At 37.8% G+C, this 13,247-nt stretch overlaps 1 protein-coding gene across 3 annotated transcripts in view; it reads right to left on the minus strand.

Annotated features, from left to right (window-relative positions):
* Positions 1–13,247, minus strand: part of ldlrad4b (low density lipoprotein receptor class A domain containing 4b) — a 245,941-nt gene that overhangs the window by 3,735 nt on the left and 228,959 nt on the right. For all 3 annotated transcript variants that reach the window (XM_008411107.2, XM_017305324.1, XM_008411110.2), the window contains 2 exons: positions 6,062–6,216; positions 3,025–3,075 (listed from right to left, as the gene is read on the minus strand). In XM_008411107.2, coding sequence (XP_008409329.1) covers positions 3,025–3,075; positions 6,062–6,216 — 206 coding nt within the window. The remainder of the gene's footprint in view (positions 1–3,024; positions 3,076–6,061; positions 6,217–13,247) is intronic.

A 13,247-nucleotide genomic window follows, 5' to 3' on the forward strand; every position in this document is an offset into this window, starting at 1 on the left:
CACACACACACACACACACACACACACACACACACACACACACACACACACACAGAGATTCAGACAGCATCCCTGCATCTACCAGCCACCCACACTCACTGGCTGTGTCTCCCTCTGTGTTTGTCTCTGCATGGCCTTTTCCTCTCCAGCTGCTTCAGCACCAACACTGTTTCCACCTAAAGTCACTCTCTTCCTCTTCGGCTGCTGGATTCTCTCAAACCCCACTTCCTGTCACTTCCCATTCTCTTTTCTTGTGTTTTACCTGTAAGGTTCTCACTGAGGGAGAGCTGCAACTTTAGATTTGATGTGTATGTGGAAGCACATTAGGACCACTTTAACTCATCGCTCCAATGACACTATGCGTCACGTGTTTCTCTTTTAACCTCTCCAACTCCCTCTTGTCACCTGGACTCAAACTCTTTCACCAGGCAAACAATCATTAAGCTAAGCTCGCTACCGGTCATGGCAAGTATGCTGGCATTAGTTTACATATCTGTACCCATGATTCTTTCAGAACATGCCAGCTTTGATCCTGTCTAAAGTATGGTGCCAGGCTTGCCCGGTGCGGCATATGAGCTCCATTCCTGGACGATCAAATATTTACAAGCAGCCTGAATGCAAATGCCAGGCTCCTTGCACCTCAACTGTATTCCTGTGAGCGTTGAACATTTACAGAAGGCCGCGTGCCAAGAAAGAAGTCGGCAAGGAAATAAAATAAAGAGCTGAGAGCAGATACTGAGAAGATTTGCTGAACAAAAGCATTCTGATTAGATAACAGACCCACTGGAGCGGTTTCAGATTTGCTTTTAAGTATACTACATTGGCCACCTGGTATTTGCGGGGGTTGGGGACCACAGCCACCTGCGAAAAGGCTAAAATCCGTTGATACTTGAAAATCCCTCTAAAAATGCTCATAATTTAATATTTTAATAGTTCACACACCAAATATTCCTGAGTATGCTTTAATACGCACGTGGGAAATCATCTTAATCTTACAGCAGAGTCAACAACTACAATCTTCCTTAATTCATTCTTGGGGTTTCAGCCAATTAGCACTAAGGAAACTAAATTGAACTCCTTGATTGGCTGCTTTGTGAACATGTCTAATATTGCAGTGTTGCTGCAAAATGAAATGCAGAAATTTGGGAAAATCTGAATGGGTCAGTTTGTATCAATTTTCATGGAAATTAGTCTTTAAATAATTCGTTTTTCTAGTATTGATTATATCAAGATATTGATTTGAAAAAAAAGAAAAAGAAAAACGTGAATATGGGGAAAAAAAACTGTAACGACTTTCCTGATAGGCTGAAGACATACAGGCAGGGTGATGTAGACGTGTAAGATCAATATGGCGAATATTTCAATTTGGTCAAAATATGATGAATTATGTTGTGGATCTGACAATATATGGTGTCGGAACGAACGGGATTGCTTTTTTCCACTTTAAAGATGGGGATAAGTTAACTGACACAGGGAAGCTGGTGGGCATACGGTGAGCCTCAAACATCTTAGGTTTGTTTTCTACTTTCAGTTCCAGTCATCTTGCATGTAATTACTATAGCTCTTTAAAACACTTAGTGTTTTAAAGAGTATATATAGTACTATATATATATACTCCTTAAAACACTTAGAGTGTTTTAAAGAGTATATATAGTACTATATATACTCTTTAAAACACTCAGTGTTTTAAAGAGTATATATAGTACTATATGTATATATGTAAACAATATATGTACATTGTTTGAGTACTATATGAACTCAAACAATGTACTCAAACAATAGAGTACATCTTTCAAACTGAGTCATTCATCTGCCATTAATCAGCTGAGAGACATTACTCTTAGGTGTGGTGGCAGACACAGTTCCAGAATTAAACAGGGAGTCAGAGCTCTGAGAATATTGAGCGTGAACATCAGCACTTCAGTGTTAATTGTTGAATGTGCTTTGAAGCGATTAAGTTCAAGGCATAAATAAAAACACTCAACCTTGCAGTTGTTGTAATGCTCGACATTTACAAGTTCCATTGGAGTACATCTACAGCATATTTCTTCATTCATCTGCATGTGTCTACCTTGAAGTTGCAAACAGATTCCATGGTAGGGCATTTAAAAGGAACCATTTGATCAGACCTGTTAATGTTTGGCTGTTTCACAGCAGTTGTATTCTAAAGCACAACCAACTAGGGGGTTGGGGATATGTGGGGGATAAAATCGTTTTTTTGATAAATCCAAATGCTTACCTGAACGATCCTGACTGGATTAACAAAGACCAAAACTCGGTTGTCATTAATATTAGTACCAAAACCTAATTTTGAGGAAGGCCAAAATAAACGCACAAGTCTAACAGTAGGGGGAGAAATGTCTTTTGGTCTTTTGCTAAAGACAAAAGAGATAATCTGACACCACTCTATTTTTTACCCTTTGTGAAGAATGAAGTAGTGCTCAGTGTCTTCTTCAGATGTTTCTGTTGTTTTCTTCAGTGGTTCGTGGTGCAGCGCCCCCAAAGGCGAGGGGGAGTGTGTATGCAGTATGTATGTGGGGCCATTATGTCAATAATTGATACATAATTGTGTCATGGAACATAATCCATATGGAACAATGAAGTGTCTGAAGATTCTTGATTTTCTTCCAAGTAGAGGTGATCTGTTTGCTTGTTGTTGTTTTTCTCCTTATTTTTTATGTTGTACTTTTGATTTTGCAAAAAGAAAAAAATGTCTACATACATTACAACTTTTGTTTTATTATGACATTTGTGCAAGATTAAAATACAACAACAACAAAAAACATTGCAATTATTTGACCTTCCATGCATTCCCCAAGCTAACCTGGCAAATACAAAACTGAAAAGAGTTTTTCTCAAAATTTTATGACAAGAAACATGTTAAAATTATTTCAGGACAACGTCTTGTTTTTGAAATACATATTTTATGAAATATTATATTTTTCAATGTAATATTTGAGTCATGCTCATGATGTGCAGGAGTCAGCACTGTGTCTAACATGACAACCAGAGTGGTGGTCTTACCTCTGAGGCACCTTGTCGGGATCCGCTATCTGAAGGCCACAGACAGCCATCCTAAAGACAGGAAAACAACACAGGTCAAACTGCTGGCTCACAGATCAGGAGCTTGAATGTTTAGCTGTTGACAGCTGTTAGATTATCTGAGCAAATACTATGCAAATTGTATACTATTGATGATTTATGACTTGTGCAGCACTTTCATCAACTTATGCAGTTGTAAGTGTGCTCTATATCATAAACTTTGACCTGACTTTGACTTCTGCCTATGTTTTTTATGTTCATATCAGTCCTGGGTGGGTAAACATTATATTTCCAAGTGCAAGTTTCCATAGCATTACAAAATGCTATGGAAACTGCAACCAGAAATGATACGAGAAGTACCAAACAATTTTTTTTGATTGCTGTATAGGAGGTTTTATTTGTGGCTTTTTTGCTTTGTAACTGTCTCTGAAGTACAACTAATTTGATTGGTTAGCATGGTTAACATACAGACTATATGGAAAAGACAAGAAGCTAACACAGCATTAGCTCAGGTGTAGAATTAGGAGAAACATTTCCAGATGCTGGTTTGGAGTACCCAGTTAGCTTCCAGCATGTTTTGTGGTGGAGCTTGTTTCACACTGTTAGTGAAAGTGCCTGTATTGGACTTACACTTGAAACCAGAAGTTTATATGGCCAGAGTGAGAAAGACACCCCTCTTTTCTCCCTGTAAATCAGACCAAACTGCTCGTTTCACGTCATTAACTAAATTATTTCTATTTCCTAAAGATTTATCCAGTAATGTCACAGGATTCCAAAGCCATCACATCATCAGTTAACTTCTGATGTTAAAGACATTAATAAATAGATCTCGAAGTAGAAATTATTTAGGTAATTCTGACAAACTTTAAATACGAGAAATTTAATCTGGTTTAACTTCAGACAGTCAGAAAAAAAGATGTATGTAAACTTTTGGTTTCGTTTTTTTCTTTACACATACCCACTTTGAAAATGCTCTGCAGGTTTGAGACAGAGCTAGCATCTCCACATCACAACCCAAGCTAACGAGAATGCTGTAGCCCAGTTGATTCAGCTGAGCCAGTTTGAATTGGAGAATGTTTGGCTGCCAATATTTCACAGCTGTGTTGTTAAAAAACAATATAAAGACCGGTTCCACCGAAATCAATTCAGCAAATTCACTTAACAGACTGCAGCAAAGCTGCTACCAGTGTAAAACTGGGACAAAAGCTCTAAGTGGGATAAAAAGATTCATTTAGCTGCACTGTACTTTACTGGGAACATACTGGTAAGGCTATGTTTGTCCTGTTTCACAAATACAGAAAAGTACTAACACAATGACTGCACGGGAACACTCAGTGAGAACAGATGAGCAGACAGTCAGACAAAAAGGGCCTCACTCACCATCAGCTCAGATCAAAACGACGGCAGCATCAACTAGAAACAGACTAGACTCAGCTCTGCCAATCCTACAGCAGCTAGGGGGAAATAGTCCTCAGAATGAGGAATCGTTTTACAAATTAAGCACTGGAATGAAATAAATGTGACCTCAAGTGAATGTCATAATGCTGTTACACATTCACTTAAGCTAATTCTGTCCAAAGTGACATTCCTCTCTATATGATTTGGGGGATTATAGAGAAACATTTTGTCTTAGTGGTCCTTTAGATAGTGTCTTCTATAAAGGATCTAATATTTTTGTTCGTTTTGCACCAAGCCCCAAAAGAACATTTCAATCTGGACTTTAAATAGGCCACTACAACACCTTGACTCTTTGTATTTTCAGCCATTTTGTTTTAGACTTGTTTCTGGGTTTGGGATCATTGATGATCCAGTGAGTCAATCTTCAACAGGCCCAAACCATTATCCCACTACCACCACTGTGGTGCAGTTTTTAGAGTAGTTTGGGCTCTTAAGCTATGTCTAGTTTTTTTTCACTGTTGTGAATTATTGTCAAACATCTCCACTGTGATTTATTGTGTCTAAAATAAATTGTTAAAGGCATTATTTACTTGAGTGCAAGACCAATTAAAAGTTGTTGTTTTTTTCCTGGTAACACTTCCAAACAAGCCATCCATGTTTTTCTTACATGGATCTTACATGGAGATTAGAACTACACATTCGGATACAGTGTACTGTAATAAATTTTAACCCTGAAGGCCTTGCTGAAATGACCGATAGGACATATTTCCACTGCTATCACCAAGCCACATCATCTCTATAGTGATTGGATTGCAGGTCCTTTATCTCTGGATATTTTTCAACCTCAAAAATGTCTTTATTTTTATTTTTTAATATCCAACAAGAAACAACATTACAAAAAAAGCACAGAAGAAGATCTTCCAAAGTGGTGCTATGGGAGCCAGAATGCAGTTGAGTTCCTCCACAGAACAGGTTGAAAAACAATTGCTGGGGATACGGCAACGGCTGAACGAACCATTAGGGGATTGACTTTTGACAGGTGTCTGATGTCACCAATGTGCATTGCCCTTTAGGTTGTTGGAGGGCATACTGACTACATTTCCCTCTGCTACTTTCTCCTACTACTGTCACTAACATCATGTTCTCTCTGTTTTTATGCATTTCAGTTTAAGCTGGACATTTTTGGAGGGGACCAGTGGCTCAGATAGCTTCCTGTTAACTCTTCCAATAGATGCAAATGAAGGAGATATTGCTGTAACTAAAGAAGATGCCACCAGAGCAGCTACTGCTGTCATTAACTTTTCTCTTTTTCTTTAACATCCAGGAGAAGTGCCTCTGTTTTTTAAGCGTCCATTCCGTTTTCTCAAACTCCCGCTTTATCGCAGCAGACAGCTGCTTACAATGAGCTAGGTGTGGATTCTTCTCAAAAATGTGATTTAAAAGACAAGACAGTATTCTATTCTGTACATCAGTATATAAACTGGATGGTTATCTTGTAAAGTGTCTTGAAAAGATGTATGTTATGAATCAGTGCTTTTGAAATAAACTGAACTGATGTGAACTGAATGGTGATGGTAAAGACCAGCAGGTTAGCTGTAGAGTGAGAAGCAGCAGTCCTGACCTGCTGCAGGGCGTGGTCGTGCCTGCGGGCCTGGCTCTGCCGTGTTATGAAGGACCAGGTGGAGAGCTTGTAGTGGTTGAGCAGGCAGATGATCACCACCACCATCACTGTCATCACCACGATGATGATGACAATCTGAACAAACTCCAGTTCAGCTGCACAAAGACACAGAGAGAGGGAAGAGATTAGAACTAAACATTCGGTGATGATCTTTGAGTTGCTGATGGGACACCGTTCTTCCAGGCCAGGTGTGACATTTACAGGACAAGCTTAAGAGAAACATTCTTTTGGCTGTCCGGACACACGGTACATTCTGATGGTACAGTTTGTATCAAGTCATTCTGATAACTTTTGTTTCACAAGGATACTGATGCATGCCCTCTTGTCTGCTCTTTTCCCACTTTGGGTGTATGGAAAACATACTAAAGCAGAATCTCTACAACTCTTAACTTTTCTTGAAATTAATGCTAAACGCATCAACTTGTTGGGAAAAATGGGGCTGGATCTTGTTGCAGCAATCATCTTCCTCCAGTGAGGTTGCCTGTTCAGAACAACAGCTGAACTTTGGGGACTCACAATTTCAATTCACAGATATAGACAGTAAAACAAAAATGCTTTTTACCATAAAAATAAGTCAGTGTTGTATCTCTACATTTTGATTTCACAGATGCAGCACACTATAGACTACCATTTTCACTTTGAGTCCTACTCTGGAAAAGTGCTGTAGCGTTTGTTTACCAGCAGGGGGTAGCACAGGTCAAACTCAGGGGAAGACTCAGTAATAGTGTGTGTATGCGCGCGCGTGTGTGTGTGTACTCATGTATGTTACCTATTTTGGACCTTTTCTGGCATATTCTCTAACCTTCTGGAGACAGAGGGGCCTCATGGGGTCACATGGTGCCCAAAGCCCAGTCTTAGTGAAATGAACCGCCTATTTTAGGGTTAGATTATAGGCATGGTGCAAATTAATTTTTGAGGTCAGTGTTAGGAATATACAGGTAATTGTTGGCATAAATTAAGCATAACTTCAGTTTCTAAAATAAATAAGTCCTAATATGGGTTGAAACACAAACTGGGGCTGCAATTGATGATTAGTTTAGTAATTGAATACTCTATTGATTATTCTGATGACATATTGATTAATCAAATTGTCAATTAATTTAACCACTTACGCTTGTTTTACACAATGTTAAAAAGACATTAAAAATGCAAGCGATTTGATTCCTTTTTTAAATAAGAAAATAAACATTTTATTATCTCAAATGCAGTAACGGTATTCCTCAAGTGAACACTTGATCATCTGAAGAAAAAGATGCATCTGCAGCTAAAAATATTTCTAACTTCAACATGTGAAAAGCCCTTTCTGCTCGACTTATTGTCAATACAGAGCAGAGCTGATCTGCTGATTATTTTCTGGATAAACCAATTTATAATTGAGTAGCAAAAGGTGCTTAATAGGAGATTTTTATTTATTTAACAGAATATGAACAAAGTGAAGCAAAACTGCCATTTGAGGAGTTCTGAGTAGAACAGATTTACAGACAAAGAAGGGTATTATTATCATCATCATCATCATAAATGAAAAATTTATATTTTCTGTACCATTTTGTCTTAATTACTGCTCTGACTGTCTTTAATCAAATTACTAAATTAGTTGACTATTATTTCAGTAATCAATTAATCACAATGTATCTGATTAATCGATTCAGCTCCAATATAAATTGTGTTTGTGTGTATGTGTGTGTACACTCAGAAAGACTTCACAGGGGAGAGTTCCAACCCAGAGATCTGAATGTGTAGTGACTGTCCCACAATACAGTGGTTCTTTTGTCAGAATGCTGAATGACTGTGTGTGTGTGTGTGTGTGTGTGTGTGTGTGTGTGTGTGTGTGTGTGTGTGTGTGTGTGTGTGTGTGTGTGTGTTAAACAGGCAACACACATATCTGGGATGACCTTCCTGATCAGGGTAGAACTGCCCACCAGTCAAGTTTGCATTTTGTCATTTTCCACTGGTTTGTGATTTGCCTCACTTGCCTGCTGCCTCTTCATCCCATCCATTCTCTATCATCTTCCTCACTCCACAATCTTCATCAGTTGTCTTTCATCCTTCTCTTGCCTACAATCTCTCATTGAGTTTCTCTTTCTTCCAGTTTCTCTCCTTTGCCTCACTTTGACCTCATCTTAGCCTGCAGTCTGATCTCTGACTCACACTCTGACTCCCTTCTGGAAACTCTGTGCATTTCAAGTGACTTTCTTTGCATCTCTGTGTGGATGACACATTTCACATGCAACAATCTGACTTACTAAGGGTTCATTCTGGTGCATATTTTCTCCACAAACCACATTTCTTGAGCACATCATTCACAGTCCACCAGAAAAGCTTTAGCAACATAGTTTGAAGTTTTGAAAAACTGGCAACAATTCAGTTGAAACATAATGCGACCCAAAAACGTGCCTGCATTCTTCAACAACAGCTGAAGGTCTGGCAGGAATAAAACCAGCCACACTGAAGTAGGAGGAAAAATTAGATAAAAACTAACCACAGACAAAACGTTAAGGAATGTGGTACCATGTGGAAACCAGCAACATGAGATCCTAATCTGTCTTTTAGTGGAGAAACAAATGTTGAGCAATGGAAAATACTGGATCAGAATATGGTTTTCTTAACTTTCAGAAGAACAAAATCACTGACAAATCGGTGCTGAATAAAACTTTAGATGATCCTGCGAAGCCTTGAGGAACAGGACTTGATCCGGAAGTTCAGAAAACTCATAACTGTCACTACTTGGTTTCTTCAGGTTGAAGCCCCATAAACACCGGGTGCTAATGCCCAAATGCATCTTTTCTCCAGCAAACAAACTGCTTCATTCACAAAGGAATAATGTAAAACTGTTCATGATAGCAGAGCCCTAAAGCCAGATGTTTTCAAAGTCCTTCGATGAAAAAGTCTAGCTGGCTGCAATGCTAAATTCAATTTTAACTTAGTTGCCAAGTCTAAGCAGCAAATACAGAGAAGAATAATGGAAAATGTCCTTTAATTAACTAGTCAGTGTTAATTTTTACTTCAAGGTCAGGTTTAGAGAAAAAAAAAAGTGCTGCCAAATGTTTTCACATATAACCTAGACCAGGGGTGGGCAATGCTGGTCCTTGAGGGCCGGTGTCCTGCAACTCTTAGACGTCTCCCTGGTCCAACACACTTGAATCCAACAGCTGAATCACCTCCTCAGTGCAGTCAGGTTCTCCAGAGTCCTGCTAATGACCTCATTATTTGACTCAGGTGTGTTGAAGTAGAGACACATCTAAAAGTTGCAGGAGACCGGCCCTCGAGCCCTGGAGTTTGCCCACCCCTGACCTAGACAGCGCTTTGAAAAAGTATTTGCAGAGGTGTGAAACAATTAATCGTATTAGTCGTGATGAATTGATTATTGAAATTATTGTCAACCAATTTAGAAATTGAAGAATCAACTGGAGTACACAGACTCAAAAAAAGGCCAGCTACCTAAAGAACGATACATTTAAAGCCATAATTAAGAAAAAACTGTATAGAAAATATAGATAAAAAGACAAGAAAAAAAACAGGTAGACGTTTTACCTGGTTCAAATTCTGCAAAATAAATAAAGTCTGAGTAAGCACTTTTTGCTATTCATTTGTTAATCAGCTAATCCAAAATATAATCACCATATCAGTCCTACAGTCCTGTATTGATGCCAAGTCAAGCAGAAGAATTGAGCTTCTGCTTGACATCACAAGTTGATGTTAGAAGTTTTGTGTTAGCTGTAGATGCTTTGTTACAAATCACACATTCACTAAAGGAATCCTGTAACTTAACTTTAGGCAATTGAATGTCTATTTTCAAATTTATGAAATGAATTTAATTATTGTTTTATTTGCATATTCTAATGTATAACTGCATTCTAATGCAAGACTGCATAAGAAAGGCTTTAATGAAAAATCTGCATAATGTGCCAATTCTTTATCCAATTAATTGTCAGAATGATAGATTAATTGATAGCAAAAATAAGCCTTAGTCAGAGCTCTACTTGTAATTTGAAAATAAAAAACAACATGCATGTAAAGCCAAAAGTGATTAGAATCTGTATGGTTCGTTCTTTGGTTTTTTTGTTTCAAAATAAAATTGAAAAAACAAAACAAGGATGTATTTTTTTGTTTTTAAAACGAAATTAGAAAAACGGCAATTGCAAAAATAAAAAAGAAAACGACCTGTTAACTTCACTTGTCATTATTTCATTATTGACAAGCGATCTGACCCGGAAGTTCTCTCTGTCCGGCTTACACAGGGGTCGTATCACACACATTATGCAGGCTGCAGGGAGACAAGCTTGTTCGTTTTAAGCTATGTACTGTAGTATTTTTTTGCCAGCCGCAAGTCAGTTGAAATAATACCGGACCAATGTCGGGTATATGAAACAAATACCGGACATTGGTCACTTGCGGCTGGCAGAAAATATATAGAAAGTATATAGTCTGAAACGAACAACCTTGTCTCCCTGCAGCCTGCATAGTTCTCTCTGTCCCGCACACTTAGTTTTTCTACACTCGTCCAAAGCGGCATGTAATTAATTTGATCATGATATCTTCACACAGATTGCCTTTAACTCCGACTTTGTTTTGTATATGAAGCTAATGGCTGCTAAATGCAGCTTCCCATTCAGTAAATATCTAAAGGGCAAGTCCGTCCATTTTTTTATTTTTATTTTTTACCAACTTTTAATCTGCTCTGGTTTTAAAAAGACGCTCAAACCACGACTAGAACATTCTGCCAGTCATTCAAACCCTTTAGTTTAAGTTTTCCTTTCTGAATAGCATTAACATACCAATTATAATCCGGTGTGTCATAAACAAGGATGCAAAGAAGGTTATCCACAATATACAATATCCTGGATAAATATTGTGTATTTATCCAAAATAAATATACAATATATTTTATTGTATATACAAAAAATTGTATATATACAATATATACAATATACTAATAGTAGTCTCTATTTCAGGCAAATACCTGGAAATAGATTTCTACCAGGTAGGAAATGTTTGAAATAATGTGCCAGATTATTAAAAGCTTAACTAAATAAATGTTTGCATACAGAAGAGGATTTGGGAAAGAAAATAAGGTCATCATTCTGTCTTTAATCTCAGAATTCAGACTTTTAAAAAAGCAATCTTGTACATCAGTTGGTGTTAGAAAAATGTTACTGGCCCCTTATCCTCTTCTGTGGTTTAACACCTCATAATATCTCTTCACATTTTTATAAGTGACATATTACTGTCCAATTAGAAATGAAAACCTTTGTCCCTTTCATGAGACTATTTATCCATCCATCCATTTTCTTCCGCTTATCCGGGGTCGGGTTGCGTGGACAGCAGCTTCAAACGGGAGGCCCAGACTTCCCTCTCCCCAGTCACTTCTACCAGCTTCCCCGGGGGAATCCAAAGGCGTTCCCAGGCCAGCAGAGAGACATCGTCCCTCCAGCGTGTCCTATTTATTATAACTTATTAGAAAGAACTGACTAAACATAATGATCAACTTTTGAGTTGATACTTTTCATTATTTCTTAGATCTGGATTTATAAGCAAGAAACATTCAAATAATTATTTAAAATTTAATTTGTATCAACCTATATGTAGTGAGAGCTTTAAACTCAAATCTTACAAAATAAACAGACAAAACATTGTCATAAAAATGTATTTATTACAATAACATACGCAGATATTCAGCCAATGTTTGGGGAATCATGAAAAAATATTCCTATAATTTATGTAGCTAAATAAAAGATGTGGAGACAATGAAGAAGACGATGTCAGGAGGAGGAAGAGGATCACTGGGAGATTCTGGGAAGCTGCATCCAAACCTACAGCTGAGGCCTCTCCTCCTAAGAGCCGCCTGTATGAAACAATAAAAAATAAATATTAAAAAAAGCTCACACTGCACATAAGAAGCCAATCGAAGGGAAGAATATATTTCACACACACAAATAATATGAATTTACAAACTACACAAAGATCAGAGGAAGGGAATATTAGTAACTGGTATTGGATGATGTCAATGTTTAGAAGATACTAACATCTTCATAAGTATCGAACTCTCCAGAGAGGTATATTATATTTTGACACACCTATCAAATAGTATACAGAACCTTCTCAAAAAATTAGCATATTGTGATAAAGTTCATTATTTTCCATAATGATAAATATTAAACTGTCATATATTTTAGATTCGTTGCACACCAACTGAAATATTTCAGGTCTTTTATTGTTTTAAAAGACCTGAAAGTTGAGAGATGCAAGACCCAACACTCTGGATGAGCTTAAAGTCGCTATCAAAGCATCCTGGGCTCCATAACACCTCAGCAGTGCCACAGGCTGATTGCCTCCATGCCACGCTGCCTTGAAGGCTGCAAAAGGATTCCTGACCAAGTATTGAGTGCATAACTGAACATAATTATTTGAATGTTGACTTTTTTGGTATTAAAACACATTTCTTTTATTGGTCGGATGAAATATGCTAATTTTTTGAGACAGGGATTTTGGGTTTTCATGAGCTGTATGTCAAAATCATCAGTATTAAAACAATAAAAGACCTGAAAAATTTCAGTTGGTGTCCGATGAATCTAAAATATATGAGTTTAATTTTTATCATTACATTATGGAAAATAATTAACTTTATCACAATATGCAAATTTTTTGAGAAGGACCTGTATAAGCAAAGACATTAAACTCTTCATGTCACACTTTGAGACGCTACAATCAGATATCAAGCAGCAGAATACGACAAGGTGACTTGTTAGCCTTTGTTAGCGGGGTAAACACACTACACCTGCCCGCTGAGCCTGGAGCCGCCTGGCCCCGTTAGCGGAGCTACGCTGCTCTGAAAACTCTGGAGTATATTTCAAAGAAACTGCACATAACTAAGTGCGTAAATGAAGCTATGAGGGCTACTTTCTATCCTAAAAATATCTTAAAACAACTTTTTGTGACAAATTAATAGTCTACTTACCTTTGTTTGTCGCTGGAGGCGCAGTGCAATAGAAGCCATCTTGCTGGTCCAGAAACGAGACGGGTGTGGCTGCAGTGGAAAGCCATTCCCCGGTGCTCTGGGCTTTCAAAATAAAAAACTTAACTAAAAACTCAGGCTAACCATTTTTCTTGGTGACCAGATGTCCGGTAT

This window comes from Poecilia reticulata, linkage group LG6 (genome assembly GCF_000633615.1).
Source record: "Poecilia reticulata strain Guanapo linkage group LG6, Guppy_female_1.0+MT, whole genome shotgun sequence".
Lineage (NCBI taxonomy): Eukaryota > Metazoa > Chordata > Actinopteri > Cyprinodontiformes > Poeciliidae > Poecilia > Poecilia reticulata.